General features: G+C 38.5%; 1 protein-coding gene across 2 annotated transcripts in view; it reads right to left on the reverse strand.

Moving 5' to 3' along the window:
- The window catches only part of UIMC1 (ubiquitin interaction motif containing 1), a 191398-nt gene that overhangs the window by 18878 nt on the left and 146818 nt on the right, over window positions 1–25702 (reverse strand). For both annotated transcript variants that reach the window (XM_065873423.1, XM_065873424.1), the window contains exon 10: window positions 21652–21805. In XM_065873423.1, coding sequence (XP_065729495.1) covers window positions 21652–21805 — 154 coding nt within the window. The remainder of the gene's footprint in view (window positions 1–21651; window positions 21806–25702) is intronic.

Raw genomic sequence — 25702 nt, forward strand, 5'->3', positions numbered from 1 at the left:
TCAGACATAGGGACACATACAGACTGCAAGTGAAGGGATAGAAAAAGATATTCCATGCAAATGGACATCAAAAGAAAGCTGGAGTAGCAATACTCAACCCAGATAAAACAGACTTTAAAATAAAGACTGTTACAAGAAATAAGGAAGGACACTACATAATGATCAAGGGATCAATCAGAAGAAGATGTAACAATTATAAAGATTTATGCAGCCAACATAGGAGCACCTCAACACATAAGGCAAATACTAACGGCCATAAAAGGGGAAATCAATAGTAACACAATAATAGTGGGGGACTTTAACACCCCACTTACACCAATGGATAGATCACCCAGACAGAAAATAAATAAGGAAACACAAGCTTTAAATGACACAACAGTCCAGATAGATTTAATTGATATTTATAGGACATTCCACCCATAAACGACAGAATACACTTTCATCTCAAGTGCACATGGAACATTCTCCAGGACAGATCACATCTTAGGTCACAAATCCAGCCTTGGAAAATTTAAGACAACTGAAATTGTATCAAGCATCTTTTCCAACCACAAGGCTATGAGATTAGAAATCAATTACAGGAGGGTTTCCCTGGTGGCACAGTGGTTGGGAATCCACCTGCCAATGCAGGGGACACGGGTTCAAGTCCTGGTCCGGAAAGGTCCCACATGCTGAGGAGCAACTAAGCCCGTGTGCCACAACTACTGAGCCTGCACTCTAAGGCCTGCATGCCACAACTACTGAAGCCTGTGTGCCTAGAGCCCATGCTCCACAACAAGAGAAGCCACTACAATGAGAAGCCTGTGCACCACAAAGAAGAGTGGGCCCTCGCTCATGGCAACTAAAGAAAGCCCGCACACAGCAACAAAGACTCAATACAGCCAAATATAAATAAATTAAAATAAATAAGTTTAAAAGAAAACAATACCAAGGGCATTTAAAAGAAAAATCAGGGCTTCCCTGGTGGTGCAGTGGTTAAGAGTCCACCTGCCGATGCAGGGGACACGGGTTCGTGCCCTGGTCTGAGAGGATCCCACATGCCGCGGAGCGGCTGGGCCCGTGAGCCATGGCCGCTGAGCCTGCACGTCTGGAGCCTGTGCTCCGCAACGGGAGACGACGCAGCAGTGAGAGGCCTGTGTACTGCAAAAAAAAAAAAAAAAAGAAAGAAAAAAAGAAAAATCAATTACAGGAAAAACACTATAAAAAACACAAACACATGAAGGCTAAACAATACACTAATAAACAACCAAGGTATCACTGAAGAAATCAAAGAGGAAATCAAAAAACACACAGAAACAAATGACAACAAAAACACGACAACACTAAACCTATGGGACACAGCAAAAGCAGTTCTAAGAGGGAAGTTTATAGCAATTCAATCTCACCTCAAGAAACAAGAAAAATCTCAAATAAACAATCTAACCTTATAGCTAAAGCAACTAGAGAAAGAGGAACAAAAAACCCCAAAGTTAGTAGAAGGAAAGAAATCATAAAGGTCAGAGCAGAAATAAATAAAATAGAAATGAAGAAAATAACAGCAAAGATCAATAAAATTGGTTCTTTGAAAAGATAAATTGATAAACATTTAGCCAGACTCATCAAGAAAAAAGGGAGAGGACTCAAATCAATAAAATTAGAAATGAAAAAGGAGACATTACAACTGGTACCACAGAAGTACAAAGGATCATAAGAGACTACTACAAGCAACTATATGCCAATAAAAATGGACAACCTGGGGCTTCCCTGGTGGCGCAGTGGTTGGGAGTCCGCCTGCTGATGCAGGGGACACAAGTTCGTGCCCCGGTCCGGGAGGATCCCACGTGCCGCGGAGCGGCTGGGCCCATGAGCCATGGCTGCTGAGCCTGCGCGTTCGGAGCCTGTGCTCCGCAACGGGAGAGGCCACAGCAGTGAGAGGCCCACGTACCACAAAAAAAAAAAAAAAAAAAAAAAAAATGGACAACCTGGAAGAAACAGACATATTCTTGGAAAGGTAACAACTTTCCAAGACTGAACCAGGAAGAATTAGAAAATATAAACAGACCAATCACAAGTAATGAAATTGAAACTGTAATTAAAAATTTTCCAGCAAACAAAAGTCCAGGACCAGATGGCTTCACAGGCCAATTCTATCAAACATTTAGAGAAGAGCTAACACTTATCCTTCTCAAACTCTTCCAAAAAAATTGCAGAGGGAGGAACACTCCCAAACACATTCTACGAGGCCACCATCACCCTGATACCAAAGCCAGACAAAGATATCACAAGAAAATTACAGACCAGTATCACTGATAAACACAGATGCAAAAATCCTGAAAAAATATTAGCAAACAGAATCCAACAGCACATTAAAAGGATCATACACCATGATCAAGTGGGGTTCACCCCAGGAATAAAAGGATTCTTCAATATACACAAATCAATCAATGTGATAAACCATATTAACGAATTGAAGGAGAAAGCCCATATGATCATCCCAATAGATGCAAGAAAAGCTTTTGACAAAATTCAATACCGATTTATGATAAAAACTCTCCAGAAAGTGGGCACAGAGAGAACCTACCTCAACATAATAAAAGCCATATACGACAAACACATAGCAAACATCATTCTCAATGGTGAAAAACTGAAAGCATTTCCTCTAAGATCAGGAACAAGATAAGGATGTCCACTCTCACCACATTATTCAACATAGTATTGGAAGTCCTAGCCAAGGCAATCAGAGAAGAAAAAGAAATAAAAAGAACCCAAATTGAAAAAGAAGTAAAACTGTCACTGTCTGCAGATGACATGATACTACACTTAGAAAATCCTAAAGATGCCACCAGAAAACTACCAAATCACTGAATTTGGTAAAGTTGTAGGATACGAAATTAATGCACAGAAGTCTCTTGCATTCCTATACACTAACAATGACGGATCAGAAGGAGAAATTAAGGAAACAATCCCATTTACCAATGCAACAAAAAGAATAAAACACCTAGGAATAAACCCACTTAAGGAGGCAAAAGACCTATACTCAGAAAACTATAAAACACTGATAAAAGAGATCAAAGATGACACAAACACATGGAGAGATATACCATATTCTTGGATTGGAAGAATCAATATTGTGAAAATGACTATACTACCCAAAGCAATCTACAGATTCAATGCAATCCCTATCAAATTACCAATGGCATTTTTCACAGAATTAGAACAAAAAATTTTACAATCTGTATGGAAACACAAAAGGCCCCGAATAGCCAAAACAATCTTGAGAAAGAAAAACAGAGCTGGAGGAATCAGGCTCCCTGACTTCAGACTATACTACAAAGCTGCAGTAATCAAGACAGTATGGTACTAGCACAAAAATAGAAATACAGATCAACAGTACAGGATAGAAAGCCCAGAGATAAACCTACAGACCTATGGTCACCAAATCTATGAGAAAGGAGGCAAGAATATACAGTGGAGGGACTTCCTTAGTGGGGCAGTGGTTAAGAATCCACCTGTGAATGCAGGGGACACAGGTGTGATCCCTGGTCTGGGAAGATCCCACATGCCGCGGAGCAACTAAGCCTGTGAGCTACAACTACTGAGCCTGTGCTCTAGAGCCTGTGAACCACAACTACCGAGGCCATGAGCCACAACTACTGAAGCCCACATGCCTAGAGCCCGTGTTCCACAACAAGAGATGACACCGCAATAAGAAGCCCGTGCACAGCAATGAAGAGTAGAGAAAGCCCACGCGCAGCAACAAAGACCCAATGTACCAAAAATAAATAAATCAATTAATTTTTTAAAAATATTTTTTAAAAAAGAATATACAGTGGAGAAAAGACAGTCTCTTCAATAAGTGTTATTGGGATAACTGGACAGCTACATGCAAAAGAATGAAATTAGAACACACCCTAACACCATACAGAAAAGTAAACTCAAAATGGACTGAAGATCTAAATGCAAGCCCAGACACTATAAAACTCTTAGAGGAAAACATATGAGAAACACTCTTTGACATAAATCACAAGATCTTTCTTGACCCACCTCCTAATGAAAATAAAAACAAAAATAAACAAATGGGACCTAATCAAACTTAAAAGCTTTTGCACAGCAAAGGAAACCATAAACAAGACAAAAAAGACAACCCTCAGAATGGGAGAAAATATTTGCAAACGAAGCAACGGACAAAGGATTAATCTCCAAGTTATACAAACAGCTCATGCAGCTCAATATCAAAAAAAAGCAAAGAACCCAGTCAAAAAATGGGCAGAAGACCTAAATAGACATTTCTCCAAAGAAGACATACAGGTGGCCAACAAATACATGAAAAGATGTTCAACATCCCTAATTATTAGAGAAATGCAAATCAAAACTACAATGAGGTATCACTTCACACTGGTCAGAATGGCCATCAACAGAAAATCTACAAACAATAAATACTGGAGAGGGTGTGGAGAAAAGGGAACCCTCTTACACTGTTGGTGGGAATGTAAATTGATACAGCCACTGTGAAGAGCAGTACGGATATTCCTTAAAAAACTAAAAATAGAACTACCATATAACCCAGCAATCCCACTCCTGGGCATATACCCTCAGAAAACCATAATTCAAAGAGACACCTGTAGGGGCTTCCCTGGTGGTGCAGTGGCTAAGAATCTGCCTGCCAATGCAAGGGACACAGGTTTGAGTCCTGGTCTGGGAAGATCCCACATGCCGCGGAGCAACTAAGCCCATGTGCCACAACTACTGAGCCTGTGCTCTAGAGCCCGTGCTCTAGAGCCCGCAAGCCACAACTACTGAGCCCGCGTGCCTAGAGCCTGTGCTCCACAACGAGAGAAGTCACCACAATGAGAAGCCCACGCACTGCAACAAAGAGTAGCCCCCACTCACTGCAACTAGAGAAAACTCGCGTGCTGCAACGAAGACCTAAACACAGCCAAATATAAATAAATAAATTAAATTAAAAAAAAGAAAGACACATGTATCCCAATGTTCACTGCAGCACTATTTACAATAGCCAGGATATGGAACAAACCTAAATGTCCATCAACAGATGAATAAAGAAGATGTGGTACATATATACAATGGAATATTACTCAGCCATAAAAGGAATGAAATTGGGTCATTTGTAGAGATATGGATGGACCTAGAGTCTGTCATACAGAGTGAAGTTAAGTCAGAAAGAGAAAAACATATCATATATCAATGCATATATGTGGAATCTAGAAAAATAGCACAGATGAACCTATTTGTAGGGCAGGAATAGAGATGTAGATGTAGAGAACAGATGTGTGGACACAGGGTTGGATGGAAGGGGAGGGTGGGATGAATTGGGAGATTAGGTTTGACATAAATACACTACCATGTGTAAAATAGATAGCTAGTGGGAACCTGTGTTATAGCACAGGGAGCTCAGCTCAGTGCTGTATGATGACCTAGATGGGTGGGATTGAGGGGGGTGGGGTGGGAGGGAGGTTCAAAAGGGAGGGGATATATGTATACATATAGCTGATTCACTTCATTGTACAGCAGAAACGAACACAACATTGTAAAGCAATTATACACACACACAAAAAAAAAACAAACCGAACAGAAGACCATGCCAAAGATAGAATAGGGATACAATCAGCAAAATTCAGGAGGGAAATTCTGAAAGACAAAAAGCCAATCTTTTAACAAATAAACTATAAAGAAAACGAAGAGATAAGGATAACAGATTAAAAGAAACTTGAAAGACTTCAACCAAATGTAACACATAAACCTTGTTTGGACCCTGATTTGAACAAACCATTAAGAAAGAAATTATGATATGACTGGGGAAAGAGAGATGCTGACTGGTGTGACAATGGTACTGTGGCTGTATTTTTTAAAAAATAGTCCTTATCTTTTAATATTACAATATTTAATAATATGCCTGAAAATTGCTTCAAAAAATCTAGTGGGAGGTGGATGTGAGGAATGTTATACATTAAAAAAGACTGGTCATATGTTGGTAATTGCTGAAGCTGGAAAACAGGTTCATAGGGATTCATTATACTGTTAAACAATAAAAATAAAAAACAGTCTCAAAACAAACCTGCTGTTCAAAGCTAACTACAGGCAACATCACAGATATTGTGGGTTCAGTTCCAAACAAGTGCAATGAAGCAAATATCGTGATAAAGTGAGCCACACAAATTTTCTGGTTTCCCAATGCATATGAAGGTTATATCTACACTATACTGTAATCTTTTTTTTTTTTTTTTTTTTGCGGCACACGGGCCTCTCACTGTTGTGGCCTCTCCCATTGCGGAGCACAGGCTCCGGACACGCAGGCTCAGCGACCATGGCTCACGGGCCTAGCCGCTCCGCGGCATGTGGGATCTTCCCAGACTGGGGCACGAACCCATGTCCCCTGCATCAGCAGGCAGACTCTCAACCACTGCGCCACCAGGGAAGCCCTGTAATCTTTTTTTTTTTTTTTTAATTTATATTGGTGTATAGTTGATTTACAGTGTTGTGTTACTTTCAGGTGTACAGCAAAGTGAATCAGTTATACATATATCCACTCTTTTTTAGATTCTTTTCCCATATAGGCCATTACAGAGTACTGAGTAGAGTTTCCTGTGCTATACAGTAGGTACTTAGTATACTATAGTTTTTTAAGCATGCAACAGCATTATGTCTAAAAAAAAAATGTACATAGCTTAATTAAAAATACTTTATTGCTGAAAAATGCTAACCATCATCTGAGTCTTCAGTGAGTTATAGTAGTAACATCAAGGATCACTGATCACAGATCACCATAACAAATACAAGAATGAAAATCTTTGAAATATTGCCAAGAATTACCAAAATGTGAAACAGAGACATGAAGTGAGCAAAGGCTATTGGAAAAATGGTGCTGATAGACTTGCTCGACAAAGGATTACCACACATATTTAATTTGTAGAAAAACATAATAAAACATAGTACAACGAAACAAGGTATGCGTGTAAATAAAACCAAAAAAGTAAGGAAAAGATACACATCAAACTGTTAACAGTGGCTTGAACTGGAACAAATCATGGGTGAGTTTTTTCTGAGTAAAATTTTCCAATGTAAGAAACCAATGTTACCTCAATTAAAAAAATTTTTTTTCCCACTTAAATCTTCTACAATGAAGATGTACTGCTTAAAAAAAAATTGTTAGAAGGCAAAATAGCATAATGATTAAGAATGGAACCTGTGGATAAATGGTAAAATTCTAGGACTGAAGCAGGAAAAGTCACAGCAACCTCACAACTTCTTGTACTAAAAAGTAAGGAAGTGCTCAAAAAACTGACGGGCACATGACAAAAAGTTACAGAAGACACCTGAAGGGACTTTCACCAGTCAAATTTGGACAACAAAATGACTACTAGAAAGAATGAATTATGACACATTAAATTTAAAAAAATGAATCCATACCACATTAAAAAAATTAATGGGAAAGGGAAAAGTTTCTTTCTACAGAAGAATGTCAGCTAATTAATGCAGAAGAATGGCAGGAATACAAAAATCACCATTTACTACAATAACCACAATTAATTTAAGCAAGACTCACCAATGGATGCTAAAACCATGGGTGAATGCCTGTTAGGGAACAGGATGTTCATACAGCCTTAAAGTATTACCCCACAGATGACATACTGATTACAAAGGGAAAAGGTACATTTGCAGAAGGAAATCTGGTAGACATTACCTTAGAGGATCAAATTTAACAACCCCAATAGCACAAACTGATATCATTTGCCCCCTGATGTGATGTGTTACGGATTGAATTATCTGTGTTCCCCCAACACTCATATGTTGAAATCCTAACCTCCAGTGTGATGGTATTAGAATATGGGCCTTTGGGTAGTGATTAGGTCGAGAGGGTCTGCCTTCATGAATGGGATTAGCGCCATTATAAGGGACTGAAGAGGCCAGAGCTCTTTCCTTCCACTACGTGAGGACACAGCAAGATGTCAGAAGTCTGCAACCCAGAAGAGGGCTATCACCAGAACCCAACCATGCTGGCATCCTGATCACAGACTTACAGACTCCAAAACTGTGAGAAATAAATTTCCATTGTTTATAAGCCACTCAATCTATGGTACTTTGTTAGAGCAGTCCAAACTGACAAAGGCATGATGCATTTAGAAGAATACAACACTCTCTTTGTTATTATTTCCTGCCAAAAATGTTTTGACCTAAATCTAATCATAAGAAAACATCAGACAAATCCAAAGTGACTAATATTCTGGGAGGAGAAACCATAGAGGAAAAACCCCATATTCTGTGAATAAACTCTGCCCAGGTCCCTGGCTGACTCCAGAACCACTCTTGCACTAGACAGACTCCAGTTAAAGATAAAGAACCAAACTGAGATATGGACTGCTTCCCTAAACAAGAGTGTGTAGCTTGATTCCAACCTAGTTAACTGTCTGATGAAACAAAATATAATATTTTTCTGAGGAATAAAACACACACTAGAATATCCACAATATAACATTCACAATGTCCAGGATACAATCCAAAATTACTTAACATACAAAGAGAATGAGGAAAATGTGACCTGTTTTCAATTTATAGGGGTAAACAATTTGAATGACTGCAGATTTCTTATCAGAAACTGTGGAGGTCAGAAGATAGTGGAAGAAAATCTTTAAATTGCTAAAAGGGAAAAACCTATCAACCCAAAATTCTATATTCAGTGAAAATATCCTTCAAGAATGATGATGAGGTACTCAATACATGTTTGTTGGATTGAGTGTTTTGGAACTAAATTGCACAGAATCCAATGAATGATATTTGAACAGAACAGTGCACAATGAACAGGATTTCAGAAATGCAGATGGAAACTAAATGGATGTCAGAGGTGTAGTTTTTGAAAGAAACACAGCAGCATTTGATAATTCAGAAGATATTGATCCTAAGAAGTTCAACTTGAATGACTGACAAAACCAATATAATATTAACAGAACTGAGAAAATCAGGAAGAAGAGCTAGATAAGGAGGTAAAAGATGAATTCTGATCTGATTCGTTCTCTTTGAAAACCAAGCTCAGCAATTAACTTTTGGGAAAAAGTTGTATTTTTGATTTCATACTAATTATAAAATAGCATTTGCTTAATTCATTTATTTTAACCATGGAATGGTTAAGGCAAAGATTAAGAAATAAGTGAAAGATTTAAAAACCAGACACAATAAAGATGTTAAAAAAAAATTAAAATAAAAAAAGACAAAGAAAATTTGTATATAAACCTTAAAAAAAAGAATGCTGATGAAATCAGACATTTTTCAGATAATAAAAGTATTAAGGAAGTTTGTTACCAGCAGACCCACCCTGTAAGAAATGCTAAAGGCAATTCTTCAGGCTGAAGGGGATGACACTACACAGACTCAGATCATCAGGAAGAACTGAAGAGTATCCAAAATGGTAAATATCTAGTAAAGAACATTTTCCTCTTAATTTCTTTACAATCCACAGCAACTATTTAAAGCAAAACTATAACATTGTTTTATGGGATTTATAATATACGTAGATGTACATGTGACATATGACAACTACAGCATAAAGGGGAAGGTAGTAAATGTACCTATACAATTGTAAGATTTCTATACTTTTCATAAAGTGGTATTAACTCTAAGTAGACTGTAAAAGCCTACCTTGCCCCAACAGTAGCCACTAAAAATAGAAAGAAGTATAGCTTCAAAAAATAAAGGGCAAAAAAGGCAATTCTATAGCATATTCAAATAATCAAAATAAGTCAGAAAAGAAAAAACAAAAGAGACAAAAATTTAAAAATTAAATGGTAGACCTAAACCCAATCACATCAATAATTAAATGATTAACTAAATTTTCCAATTAAACATTAGAGATTGTCAGAATGGGTAAAAAGCATGACTCAACAGTATGTTGTCTACAAGACACACACTTCAAAATAAAGACACAAATATGGGGCTTCCCTGGTGGCACAGTGGTTGGGAGTCTGCCTGCCAATGCAGGGGACACGGGTTCGAGCCCTGGTCCGGGAGGATCCCACATGCCGTGGAGTGGCTAAGCCCGTGTGCCACAACTACTAAGCCTGTGCTCTAGAGTCTGCGAGCCACAACTACTGAAGCCCGCATGCCTAGAGCCCGTGCTCCGCAATAAGAAAGGCCACCACAATGAGAAGCCCACACACCGCACTGAAGAGTAGCCCCCGCTAGCTACAGCTGGAGAGAGCCCACGCGCAGCAACAAAGACACAATGCAGCCAAAAGTAAATAAATAAATTTAAAAAACAAAACAAAAAAACACAAATATGTTCAAAGTGAATGTATGGAAAAAGATATACCAGACAAGCAGTAGGCATAAAGAGCTGAAATGGCTAGAACTAGGTCTAGTTGTTCTATCAGATAAAATACACTTCAAGAAAAAGAATATTACCAGAAACAAAGTTGGAAACTAAACAACATACTTACAAGTTGGCTCTAAAATTTATATGGAAATGCAAAAGACTAGAACATCCACAGTAATCTTTATAAAGGACAAAGCGAACTACCTAGTAGCCTGCAAAGCCTAAAATATTTACTAGCTGTCTCTTTTAAGAAAGCCTGTCAACTTTTGCTTTAAAGGAGTACATTTTCGAAGGACCTACCTGCATAGCACTATGTTAAGATGCTATGGAGAGAATAAAAACAATTGTGACACAGTTACTGGTATTAATCATGAATGTTTCAGTCTTAAAAAGGAACACTTGCAACTTCCCTGGTGGTCCCGTGGTTAAGACACTGCGTTTCCACTGCAGGGGGCACAGGTTCGATCCCTGGTTGGGAACTAAGATTCCCGCATGCTGCGCAGCGCAGCCAAAAAATATGGGAAAAAAAAAAAAGGAACACTTTTGGGTTTGACTCTCCTATAATTAAGAGAGCCTGAGATATTAGCATTAAAAATGCTCTGCAATGTGTGAACCTTGTTTGGATCCTGACTGTAACAAACCAACTGTAAAAACCAATTATGAGACTCAAGGAGATTTACACAGACCAGATATTTGATGATATTAATTTTTCCAGTATGATAATATTATAGTTAGGGTTTTATTAAAAAAGAGACCTTATCTTTCAGGGATACTGAGGAAAATAATAAAATGGTATCTAGGATCTGATTTGAAATAATCCAGGGAGGGGGAGTTATGAATGGAATACAGATGAAACAACAGTGACCATGAGTTGATAAATGGATGGCACATGGGGGTTTCAAGGCACTAATATTCCTTCAATTTTTATGTCTGAAATGTTCTTGTAATTAAAATAAAATAAACTCACACAAAGTCCTTTTGCAAGACAATAATCAAAGTTAAATTGGCCATTGTCTTTTGAAGAAACTGGTATGAAAGACAGGTGGCACAGATAAAAGGACCTGGAAAAAACCCTAATAATAATAAAAACCCTAAGAGGCTTCTAAAGACTATTAATGACAATCAAATCCAGTGGTCACATATTATCATCACAGCCTAAATTAAGATAATACTCAATGAGTTCCATATGCAGAAAAAAACCAAATTTCTCTGAATTTTACTAGTTGCTGCTTTATCAAGGTTCCTATGAAAGTGAAATGGATGACAGTGGAGCATAACAGAAACATATGAGCTCTTTAAAATGTTTTATAATATGTACAAAAGAATATATATGCAAATCAATCATCCAACTTAAAAAGTAGACTATTACCAAAACTGAGTAGCTAACTGTGCTTCTTCCTGATCCCATCCTCTGCCTCCACCCACCCCCACCAAGAAGCTTTTATTCTCAAAATTATCATTACTTTATTAATAAAACCACAGTTTTACTACAAATTCTTAAAATAATACATTAACTACCATACTGGTATTCAGTATTCTGAAACTTTTTTTTAAATCTCAATATTTCATGGATGATTCTTTGGAGTACAAGCTTTTGAATTAAAGCTGGTTGTGTAGCTGGTTGTGAGTTCTTGCCACTTATTAGGTATGTGACCTTGGGGAAATTATTTTCCCGTCAAGCCTCAGCTTCCTACTTCAAAAGACTATTGTGAGAATTAAAACAGAATATACAAAAAGTACAGCTCCTGGTATATAGCAGGTGCTCATAAATGGTAGCTATACTAGGTATGATTTACAAAGATTTGGCAAATTAAATCTTTTTACTTAATGGGAAAAAAATCCATCTTGCTATCAAGTGCTTCCTTTATATTAAGCCATTAGAAAACTCCTTAGTAACAAGTCTGTGAATGGTCAGTCTCCACACCACCAGAAGTAATTATCATCATCGTCTGATCCTTTGACTTTGCACACATGTTTTCACAAAGATGACTTATGTCGGTCACATCAACTCTTGTTCACCAGGAAACAGTTTGAGTCCATCAAACTTTTCTTCTCGGTAACTGAAAAGCTGACAAGGTCAATTCTGATGAGACCAGATTTCATGTCTGCATTCAGGGGTGAAGGATTATCAGTACTCTGCCTTCCTAAAACTGACTGAGGCTTATATATTCTCCTCATATTTTCCCCTACTGTGTGTGTCCCCACCTCTGCACACGGGAAGGCAGACAGAACACAGCAATGAAGAAAAATGACTGACTCTGGAGTCAGGCATACTTGGGCTCGGGCCCTGGCTCTGCTGCTTAACTATCTGATGCTGGCCAAGTAGTAAACCTCTCTGATGCCAGATTCTCCATGGATAAAATGGAGATAACAATAACACTTATCCTCTAAGATACTTATAGTCCTGACTGTGGCTCTGTGATAGTTATAATGGAGATGACTGATCTAATATTAATTCCTTGAACTTTCGTCTTTCTTAAAATGCTCTAGATGCCTGGATTGAAACATGTGTCATGAAGTGAGAGAACTTCTCTTAAGTAGTTTTTAGCTGTTAATATTCCTTCAACACATAATGCTTTGGTTATTATTCCGGTGTTAATAAGAGCTATTTTATTTTTTCAAGGAAGGAATAAGCACACCTAGCAGGGAAAAAACCTGCTAAAAGAAATCCTGAGGCCTGGCTCTTTAGGAGCAAGGCATAACGATTAGGGGTAAGTAAAACAAAGTCAAGGTTAAGAGGAACAAAATGGGAAGAGTGAAGACACTGAGGACTCAAGTAGACATGGATTGCAGTCAGACTGCCATTTTCACATGCCATATCATACAGTAACCTTATTAATGCATCATAGTGGAGCTAATACAAGGAAATGTTCCACAGAAAGGCTAAACAAAAATTATCAGAAGACAACTCAGATGACAGGGGTGGAGGGATGGGACAGGACCACACAGTTCTGCTACATTATTAATACAAGAGGAGAGAGTTACAAGCAGTGGAACATCACAAGTCTGGAGTGGAGGTACTTAGTCTAAGGATTCATCCAGTGGCTAAGAGTTATGATATATTTCTATGTCAGTAGGCATTCAAATAAGATGATGGCCTCTACAGAAACACCAAACAGTCTGGGGTCAAGTCTATCAAAGAAGAATCCACTTTAGATATACCACTTTGGGCATCCAGCTCCTGCTGACCCCTGTACCAGGCCAGCACCTCTTCCCACCTCTTAGCTTCCTCCTCCCATTATCAACAGCAATGAATTCTTTATCCTTTCTCCTTGCTGCCCACCCACCCTCCTCTCCTCCCCAGTTCTGCATGGATTCCAATACTTTTTTCCCCATATCAGTGCCACTGCTATTCACACTGATTAGATCCTTCTGCAGGATCAGCACTGCTTCTGCTTTAAGAAATGAAAGCTTTGGCTGTTCAAGCACAAGAATGGGCTTGCTGTGCCAGGCTGCATAAAACTGGAACCTTGGTAAGAACTGATGGGTGGGTGGAAAAAACCTGGAAAGCACCTTTGAAGCAAAGGGAAAATATAATTTGTAAAGAACTTATATAGATTGATAAGAAAAATACTAAGAACCCAATAGATACTTGGGAAAGTTCAGAGAACAATTTCTCAAAAAAGAAATACAAATTGGCTTTTTTAAAAAAGAAAAAAAACTCAACTTTACTAGTCAAAGAAATATAAAATATAATGAAATATCACTGATTATCTATTGAATATACCATGCTTTAAAAACAAAAAAAGAAAAAGTAATATTCCTCAGTATTTGTAATGGTGTGGTGAAAGGAACACTCTCACGTGCTACCAGTGAGAATTTAAATGAGTATAACCTTTCCAGAAAGCAATCTTAAAACTTTATACATATAATCCAGTAATTTCACTTTTTGTAGTCTGGTTTAAAGAAAAAAATCAGAAATTCAGACAATTTATACCTTACAAGGCTTGTTGCTATTTTAGATGCATATCTTCAATAAAGGGGGGGGGAAAGGGTTAAAAACCCATACCTGATACTAGGGGAACATTTAAATAAGAATCTGTCCTTTTTCTCACCAATCAGTAATAATCCCTTCCATCTCTGTGAGTGCTTAGTGCCTCTATTTTAGCACTATATTTTAGCACTAAATATGACTTGTATCATATTCAGTCGTTCCCAAGTCTGTCTCACTGGACTGTGAATTCCCTGAATACAAATTTGGGGTCCCATTCAGCTCCATATCATATACCTTATTACCTTGTGAGCACTCCCAGCACCTAACACAATACTTCATTAACAGCAGGACATGAAAATTTTTAAGTTGAATCACTGTAAGAAGCAAATTAATCAATGATTTCAAAGATGTTAAATTTTTTACACATAAAGACATGAACACTAAATTCATAACTGACCTAATTCTACCACAATTTGGAATAAACTCAATTCCATGAGATTATAGGAATGAGTTATTAGATTGCAGCAGTCACAATCTACAGCCATACCCCTTTATTCTTTGTTCTTCTTCCTGCCTGGAACACAGATGTAAGGTCTAGAGATGTTAACAGCCATCTTGAAACAGTAAGTCAAGAAGCTACAAGTACAGGACTGTAGAGCCAAAAGAGAAAAGCTTAGGTTCTCATTACATCACTGAGCCACTGCCTCACTCTAGACATCTGGATATGTGAGAAAAAGAAACCTTACACGTTAAACCCATTTAATAATTAATTACATTAATTAAAACGGTGTTTTCTGTTATTAGGAATGATAGAATTTTCTGATAGATACTAATAGGGTTTTCCATTATTTGTTCTGACTTATATAAAATGATACATAACCATCCACTTGGTAAGAGTGACTAAAGCAGGGGTGGACGCTTTAAATAAAGACAATCAGAGTCTTTCTCTAGACTGACTTGTGGTCTCAGGAGAAAGAACTCCTTCTTTCCATTAAAGACTAAAAGCCTATGGCTGCTGGCAGACACTTTGCTTGCCCCTTAAAAAAAAAAAAAAAAAAAAAAAAAAAAGCCTATCTATTGAATAGAGACAAATGGAGCCGAAAGATGGAGAGAGACACCATCTCAGCTCCTAGATCCTGCTCTGCCTAAAGCCTATCCCAGGCTTCCCAATTATTATGAAAACTAACCTCTCTTTTTTGCTTCAGATTGCTTGAATTGTTTTTCCAACACCTGAACCCAAGAGTCCTACACTCTACTGGAGTAAACACGTAAATAATTATTTTACAAGTTGAAAAAAACTTTGCCCTGTATTAACCCATATAACTCAAGTTATGTTTGTCATTCTCCAATTGCCTACTATTTTCATAATGCCCATACTACAACCACACTGAATGGCATGCTCTTTCTTGTAGAGCATGTTTCTTCATGTTTTTCTATTTACGTGAGTTTTGCCTACTGCTATTTTACATTAATGCCCTTCCTTCTAAATCTCTAATCACGTTTCTTCTGAAACACCACAGGAATTTATCTTTATGCCCCTTAGTCATTTTGACTTACAGTCAAAATGCATTACAGTTATTCATGTGTATGCCTTTTATCTTTCCAATTGCACTGTAATCTCACTTTGTTTGGATTTGTATATCTTCCCACAGGTCAGTCTGTCTCCATAATCCATGTTATTTCTACTAAACCTATGCTACTTCCCAACTGTTAATACCTCAGTAGTTAGGTGTCAACAGTGATATACTTAATCCTCCTGGGTACCACAAAAGCCACATTAATACAAGTGAGAAGACTGAATGGGGTACAAATTACATTCAGGTAGGCAAATACAGATATATAAAACAGAAAAAGTCAACTCTGTCTAATTTAAGAAATTTGTTACTTAGAGATGATTGGGTCTTCTGATTTTTGCTGACTCACCCAAGTCAAGCCTATTCTAGGTCCCAGTCCTTCTCTGATAGCTCTCAGGCAAATCTCTATCAAGACATTTGATACCTCTACCCACCTACTTACCCACCGTTATGTTTCCAAGCAATATCCATGGAGAGAAAATCCACTCCTGGCAATATCCACACCTCTGTATCTAGGTCCAAAGTGTATACAGTTAATGCCTTCAGCTTTCCTAACTCTGCTATGATCTATTTCTCACTAAACTTATTCTTAGCACTTTGACTCTAATGCCTTTCCTTGCCTTTCATCTTTCCCTTAGCTCTAGCTGGCTGGTGGCTTATCCTTTATGTATTGTATTAGCACACAGAAACACAGACTTCAAAAAGACTACACAGGCAAGAAAAATATTCAATAATAACAGTAGCTACCATTTATTGAATATCTAAAACAATCTAGACACAGTGCTGGGTGCTTTATCTCTGATTCCCATGACAATCCTAATGATGTTAGACTAATTTTACAAATGAGGCACCTGATCCTCAAAGAGTAAGATAATTTGTCAAGCATTACCCAGCTGACAAGTATTACAGCTGAAATTTAAGTTCAGATCTACCTAGTTCCAAAGCCCATGTTTCTCCCACTCTATCTTATTACCAAAAATAAAACGTTGGCTGTTCTCCCAGCTTCCACCCTTGTCACCCAACAATCTATTCACACAGCAGCCAGAGTGATCCCTTGTTCAAATATTAATTCATTTTTTGCTCAAACCCCTCCAATGTTTCCTCCTTTAAAAGCTAAAGTCCTCACTAACGGCCTAAGAGCCCTATGTGATCTGTCTACCTGTCCCCTCCCCAATTACCTCTCTGGTCTCATTGTTAATCTCTCCCTCACTTACTCTACTGCAGCTGCACTGGCTTCTTTGTCATTCCCCACATACGCCAAGCCTGCTCACCTCAGGGTCTTTGAACTTACTGTTCCCTCTGCCCGTAACACTCTCCTCTCCACTCAAAATTCTCTTAGCTTATTCCCTCACTTCCTTTAGGTCTCTGTTCAAATGTCACCTTCTCAATGGAAACTTCCACACCACCTATTTTAAACTGCCACCTCCTGACCTCAATACTCCCTATTCCCCTCTTCCTCTGATTTCTTTTCTTCCTCTAAAATACTTATCAATGCGACATATTATATGTTTACTTGTTTATTGTAATAGTATCCCACTACTAGAATATAAGCTCTCTGAGAACATGGACTCTGTATATTCTGTTCACTATATCTGGCATGTAGTAGGCATTTAATAAGTATTTACTGGATGTGTAAATGAAGACCTTTATTCTTCCTAGGTGTTTAAATGAAAATGGTCTCAAAGACATTTTCCAAAAAGCAAATGCAAAGGCAACCTGCTTTTGTTCCAGTCTAGATTACTTTAGCAAATCATCTCCCTTCAAACAATGCCTTTAAAGGACACTCCCTCTAATTTTTCCAGAGTTGTGAACAGATAGCCATGTCATTGAGCAACAAACTGAGCAGACTGAGCCAACTTAACCAGAGTGTAGTATTATAATAAAATAAAACTTAGAGCAAAGTTAATCAGACACATTTAATGATATGCATAATTGTTATTGTGCTGCACGGTAACTAGGCATAAATGGTAGACACTTCATGTAAATGACTCTAATTACTATTTCTTTTACACAGCTAAACAAGCATGTCTAGGATCAGATTCAGGGGGAAACAGGAAGGAGGGGAAAGCTGAATACTTAGCTCTGGGAGGGAAGTCCTCCCTCTTATTCTATCCCCTTAGGCATTGGGCTAATGGTCTCCCAGACTGGGTTATGTGTAACTCTTTCCCCTCCATTGTGGGAAAGGCTTCCTTTTACCAAAGATTAAAATATTAGGCTGTGGGGCTTCCCTGGTGGAGCAGTGGTTGAGAGTCCGCCTGCCGATGCAGGGGACATGGGTTCGTGCCCCGGTCTGGGAAGATTCCACATGCCGCAGAGCGGCTAGGCCCGTAAGCCATGGCTGCTGAGCCTGCGCGTCCGGAGCCTGTGCTCCACAATGGGAGAGGCCACAACAGTGAGAGGCCCGCGTAACGCAAAAAAAAAAAAAACAAAGGCTGTGGACGGCCCTCTGTCTTCAGTCATAAAGCTGAGAGGAACCAGAACAATCACTACTAACCCTGGCAAGGAAGATGGGGCAGGAAACTGGTGGAGAAACCAAATAAAGACAGCAAATTTACCGAAAACCCACTATATGCCAGGCACACTAGTAGGTGTTTCACATAATTCATCCAACTATCAATACTTCCCCCACCCCACGTAGAGCCCCAAGCTCTGTCTGCAGGAAAGTAGAGGAGTAAGCAGAGTGGGACAGTTCCAGTGAGGACTCCCTGCTCCAAACTTGTCCGTAAGGCCTAAAATGTCACATTCTCAGAAAGGGTAATTTAGGTAAGCTAACACTATTAGGAAGATTAAGTGGAAGCTGTCATTTAGTGGCTGTTTCCCTTGCTTCCTATCTTATCTAACCCATAAGAGGATAAAGGGCCCCCTACTTTCCTATGGGTTTGTCCAAACCTATCCAGCTCAGGCTAAGCCCACCCTTCTCTGGGGACAGCGACATGCAGGATCCCCAGGGATCAGGGATCGAACCCATGCCCTCTGCAATGGAAGCACAGAGTCTTAACCACTGGACCACCAGGGAAGTCCCTGAACTAATTTTTAAAACAAATTTCCTCATAAAAAATAAACTGTGACAGTCATTCAGGATACAGCAGACATCTTTGGATGGAGGTCTGAGACATTTGGATCAGGGCTACAAGACATACAGTGCCAAGAAAATAAGTTCCAATTATATCAGAAAACACACTTATATCTATAATATTTTAAAGAGTCCTCAAGACCCAGAGTGTAAATCCAACTGAGCAGCATCACACAGGATCACTGACACTTGGCCTAACGGATTAAAGAGAACTTGAAAGGCTTGTCCTGAATGGATAACAATGCAAGTCTCAGTCTACTTTGCCCTCCTGATGGTGTCAGCCTCTCAACAAGTTCAATGAGAAAAACCTGGTTCTGGTGCTATAAGTCTGCATTAGGTTTCTGAGAAAACTCAGAAACAAGCCTGAATCAAGTATTTGGGGCTGTGAGTTGCTCCACTGCACCCCTGTAAGGAAGAACAAGCTTAAAAGCAAATATCATATAGCTGAAAGATGTCTGACAGAGATGAATACCAAAGCTTCCTGTTTAAGCACAAACTATCAGCGTTCAGTCTGGGAGATATCAGTAGGAGCTACTCTATACTCTTTACCTTTTGATTCTGACTGGAAGAAGGTCATCTATTCCTAGAACTCAATGGGGATTCAGTTTCTCAAACTCATTTATTTCTGGACCTCAGTGCTGAGTGCATTGTTGACTCAGTAACTAATACCAGTTGGGTAAGGTGTTTGGTGAGATAGACAAAATAGTCTCTCCCTTCTCTGGTCACCAAAGGCCCAGCCCTAGAATTCTTTCAGTCACTGGAACTCTCCACTAAAAATCAAACTAAAGAGCTATGTCAAGGTAAAACTGCATCTAAAATCCTAGACCTACAGTGCTCTTCTATTAAAGGAGTTGACCAGATTTAGGTCTTCAACTTTCATTGTATTTAAAAGACTACAATGCTATTCATATAAACCCTTTAAAATGATGACAAAATCTTTGACCTAGTAATACCACTACTGGGAATTCCACAGATCAAAGTTCTTAAGTACTTACTATGTTGTGCTAAACACTTAAAATATCTCCTTCCACCTCACAAAAACCAAATAAGGTCATTTCTACTGCTTGACAGACACATGAAGGGAAGCCTGGAAACTAGCACAGGGTCACAGACTAGTAATTGACAGAGGTGGGACTCAATCTCAGACTGATTGTGGACTCCAGAGCCCATCTTTTTTAACTATCACCCAAACTAAAAATACATCCTTAGAAAATAACCCCAAAATACAGCAATAATTTTAGGCATAAAAAGCTCACTGTCATATAAGTATAACATGGCAACTTGAAGCATTCTAAACACACAACAATTAAATAAATGGAGGCAATCTGGATTACAGAATATTATATAAGCATTAAAAATATTTTTACACATAACTTATAGTGACATGGAGAAATTTTTATGCTGTAAGTAGAAAAAAACAAAACAGAATTTTACATACAGTCAGATCTCAACTATGTAAAAAATATACCTGCACATAGAAAGATCTAAATTTACTGATAAATAAAAAAAGGCAAATTGCAGAATTACACACGTGTGGCATGGTCTCATTTATGTAAATAATTCCTGACTCATTTCCAGTACTCAATAAATGTAAGCCATTATTATTATTCATACTACAATGAACAGGTACTACTTTACAATCAGAAAAATCAACAAATTTATTTAAATTTTAAGTTTAGGTACTTCCTTGTTTAATTAATAAGAAGTATATAACTTCAGAAAAATTAAATAACATGTGCCTTTCTTTCCTGGAAATCTTAATGTATAAAACACCTCACAATAATACAATTTCAGATTAAATATCTCTAAGTTATGGGAACCAAGTAGCACTGAGAAAAATGTTGCAACACTTCTAAATCATCTAAGTTATGGTTACATTCAACATGTTAGACCACAGAGTTGTGCAGATTCTATTATATTTAGAGTTTAAAGTCATAAACAGAAAGGCAAGATCAGGGGTGGTATTTCAAGGGCTGTGATGAACAAGCAGATTCTCTTGCCCAATATGTCACACTGCACGAAAACCAAGGCCTTCTGTGTACTCTTTGAGAGAGAACCAACACCTCCAGGGTGATGCAGCAGAGACATGTAGGACATTAATGGTAATTAGTGATTTTTTTTTTTTTTTTTTTTTTCAGTACGCAGGCCTCTCACTGCTATGGCCTCTCCCGCTGCGGAGCAGAGGCTCCGGATGCGCAGGCTCAGCGGCCATGGCCCACGGGCCCAGCCGCTCCATGGCCTGGGGGATCCTCCCGAACTGGGGCACGAACCCACATCCCCTGCATCGGCAGACGGACCCCCAACCACTGCACCACCAGGGAAGCCCGAAATTAGTGACATTTTTCAGCTGTTAACTATCTTTAGGTAGAATTTACACACACACACACACACACACACACACACACGGGATTTATTCTGAATGAAAAACGGGCAACTCTAGAACTTAGTTCCTCAAGTTCCATAGGAGTTTCAGTATATGAATATATAAATTGAAATTCAAGGTCCATGGGATAACAATGATCTCTGGCCTGCCTATAGCAGAGAATAAGTGTGAAACATTGAAAGATGAAAGATTTTTCCCTTCCCCTTGTCCTGAGGTATGTGCAACAAAATAGTATAAAGTAATAACGAACGTGAAAAGCACTAGATAATTAGCTAGATTAAAAAAAAAAAACAAACTTTAGCATTGAAGAAGAGTTGTCTGTTGCATTGTACCATACAGGATTACAAAACCACCACACAGTTGAAGAAAGGAATCTGGCTTTACCTGTATCTTGACCCATCAGCCCATTGCAGTACATGGCATGTCGCTCGATCTTTGTGGGTGGGAAGCCTTGGTCACATAGTGGGCAGGATACCTGGGTACTAGATGAGAAGGCAGTAGTAGGTATTTCCTTCTCAGCATCTTCCCTGTTATCAACCTGAAGAACCTGAAGAACATGACAAATGGCAATTGTACTAGCTTTACTTTATAAAGTATCTTTTCCCAAAAAGAACTGCAAGACTCCATCCTATATTCCACTTACTTTCAATGAGGTAATACCAATCAGTTTGCCAAATTCAGGACAGTAGATTGGGAGATACACTAATATAGTTAATATTTATTTATTATACTGAATAATACTTATTCAGTGCCTGCCTACTATGTGCTAAGCACTCTGCATGTGATACTCATTTAAACCTCATGATAATCTTACAAAGGTACGAACACACTCTTTTTACACTTGAGAAAAGTGTTGTCCAAAACAGTAAAGTAACTTGCCCAAAGTTACAGAATAAATAAGTGGCAGAGCTGAAATTCAAACCAAGGACTATTTGGCTCCAAAACCTGACAGCATTCCTCTCTATCACACTGCAAGGTGCTGTCCTCGTTGGGTCAGTATGCTGTGTCTTCGGTGTTTCAGTTTGTATTATCAACAGCATCTTAAAGACACTTTTTCAGGGACTTCCCTGGTGGCACAGTGGTTAAGAATCCGCCTGCCAGTGCAGGGGACATGGGTTTGAGCCCTGGTCCAGGAAGATCCCACATGCCACAGAGCAACTAAGCCCGTGAGCCACAACTACTGAGCCCACGTGCCACAGCTACTGAAGCCTGCACGCCTAGAGCCTGTGCTCCGCAACAAGAGAAGCCACCGCAATGAGAAGCCCGCACACCACAATGAAGAGTAGCCCCTGCTCACCGGAACTTAGAGAAAGCCCATGCACAGCAACTAAGACCCAATGCAGCCAAAAGTAAATAAAATAAATAAATAATTTTTTTAAAAAGAGACACTTTTTCAATCTCACAAAAGAACTGTGAAGGCAGTCAAAAGGTACAAACTCCTAACTGTAACATAAATAAGTACTAGGGCTGTAATGTACAGTGTGATAATATAATTAACACTGCTGTATGTTATATATTAGAAAGTTGAGAGTAAATCCTAAAGAGTTCTCATCACAAGGAAAAAAATTTTTTTCTATTTCTTTAATTTTGTATCTATATGAGATTATGGATGTTCACTAAGCTTACTGTGAAAATCATTTAACTATGCATGTATGTCAAATCATTATGCTGTACCCCTTAAACTTACACAGTGCTGTATGTAAATTATATCTCAATAAAACTGAAAGACAAAAAAGAATTACACACACACACACACACACACACACACACACAGAACTGTGATCACTGTAAGTGACTTCAGATATCAAGAGTTAGGGGGAAAAAAAAAAAAGAGCTCTAAGCAAAAGCAACACAACTAAAATAAGTTAAGAACCTAGGTCTCAGCTTATACCAGTAAAACAAAACCAATTCTTGTGTTTTATTTGTGACTTTGGGGTTGAAAGAGGAAACACAACTAAGATCCAAATATTTAAGAAGGCCTGAAGAAATCATTAAGACAATTCTGACAAAGTCATTCTTACTCCCTTCTCAGTGTTTTGTAGTCATCATTTTTCCTACAGTTCCCAGTCTCTCAGAGGCAGTTTTATTTTACCTTTACAGGTCAGAGTCAAGAACTCTGCAGTGATTAATCCTATAGTATGTGTGAGCACTGCAGCACTACTGCCTAATACTTGATTCAAAGGACAGCATGTCCTATCCAATCAACTTGAAACTGTCCTGCATAGTCACTGCTTCCATTTAAGAGCAAGGAGCACCTGGGCTGTCATTATGCCTTACTATGGGAAAAAAATAAACCCTCTTCTGATACAAGAACAAAATAGGACCAAAACTGCAGTAGGTAGATAATTTGAGCTCTGAGCTAACTGGGGTGGTTTTTTTTCTTTTAATCTCTAATTTTAGGCCATCCCTAAAATTTACCACCTGTGAATGTAATCCAGCAGAGAGGGAAACAGGTCATCTAAATAAATACCAAGTAAAACGATTTCTACAACTGCCAGAAAATGTTGTTTTCAACACATACCTGCCTTTTACTTTAAAAGGAAGGAGAAAAAGAAAGATGAGAAAGGAACTAAGAGTGGTTGAGTTCCTATACTATACCAGGCTTGGCCCAAGCATTTTCCATAACTATCCTTCACAACAACCCAATTGGCACAGGTATCACTAGCTCCAGTATTATAGAAGAGGAAATTGAGGCTTGGAAAGGCAAAGTAACCTGCTGATCACAAAGTGAGTAACTGGACAATGTAGACTCAAACCCAGGCCTTTGTGGCATCAAAACTCTCAGTACTCCACCACGGTGTGGCAAAAACAAAAAGCACCCCTCCGCTCCACTTTGTTTCTGGAAGCTGACTCTGCCAGGTATTGGGAGACTCTCTGGTTCTATTATTCTTCTCTAGTATGTGGGGCAAGTCCAGTGGGTCTGGAAGTTCTAGGTGTTTTTTTATTCCAAGCTTAGTCACTGAGATTCTTACAAACCCAGGTTCCTCTGTTCACAAATTTTACAAGAAAAAGTTGTCTTGTGAATACAAAGCCATCTGAGCAGAGGGGAGAAAAATCAATATACCCTATAATTTGCAAGTAGTCTTGAGTTAATGAAAGTTAGTAGCAGTTAAGCAGTTACTTGACATTCTGAAGTTCACTAAGCACAGAAATGTTGTATGACATGAATGTCACTGGTGCTCACACCCAGTACTACACCCCTTTGTATTCATTACGAGCTCTATAAAATGCAGAGAAGGTACCTCCAACTATTAATGTAGTATTCAAGAGGGAGGAATCAATCTATTTTTGTTTTATTGTGAATACAAGGCCACTTCCAATCACATTCATAGGCAACCCAGAAGGTTTCTGAACATTTTTATATTAACCTAAGATTTTTCCCAGCACCACTAAAAAGGTCTATTTAAATATTAGCTACAATGGAGAAGCCTCAAGAGGAAAAGATACAAGCGAAGAAGTTCTTATAAGGACTATGTAGTTAGGGACTGGGTCTCTGCAGAGATGCTTCCACTTCTTTTAAAATACTATACATGTATTTCTCAAAAGAAGTACTTGGACACCAAATCATGATCTCTTAAAGGCTGGCCTTTACTTTCTGGCCTGAAAAGAAACCTCATCTCAAGAAATGGACCCAATGAAAATGAGAGTATGTCCTATAGTCACCAACCCCCCTCACCCATCCCCCACCAGGTTTATTTGTAGCTTAGAAAAATGTTTAGATCTTTCCCCTCTTACCATAGACAGTTTACTTAACACCGTTAACTTAAAAACCAACTGACTAAACTGACTACAGTTGCACAGGTCCACTTACATACATATGTTTTTCAACAGTAAATACTACAGTACTAAATGATCTGTGGTTGGCTGAATTCTCGGATGTGGAACCACAGATGGGGGAAAATACAGATACCAAGGGCCCGCTATAAGTTATACATGGATTTTCAACTGCATGAACAGTCGGCACCCTTCACCCCCTCATTGTTCAAGGGTCAACTGTATTTCAGTCTGAATAAAGTCTATTAACCCTTCTGAGTACAGAATATCTGAGACCCCAACTAAGGGAAACTCTCAGGCAAGATATTTCAAAAATGTTATTTCCAAAGGAATCTGACCATTGCAGAAAATCAAATCAAGAGGGACTACAGTTCTGGCAAAGGTATTCCAAATACCTCAAATACTGTCAAGCAGTTCTCTGTCATTAGTAAGCTAGTATCAATGAAGAGCTACAATACATTACAAAGCAGTTCCACATGCATATTTCTACTTGTGCCAACTCCTGCTATGTGTTTTATATTCTTTATCTAATTTAATCTTCAGAGCAACCCAATAAAATAGGCTATTTTTGTCTCCATTTTATAAATGAAGAAGCATTCCTCTCCTATGTTCCCCTAATACCCTAGGCAGCTCTCTAACATTACATTTGTCAGATTACATT

Source organism: Phocoena phocoena, chromosome 3 (assembly GCF_963924675.1).
Source record: "Phocoena phocoena chromosome 3, mPhoPho1.1, whole genome shotgun sequence".
NCBI lineage: Eukaryota > Metazoa > Chordata > Mammalia > Artiodactyla > Phocoenidae > Phocoena > Phocoena phocoena.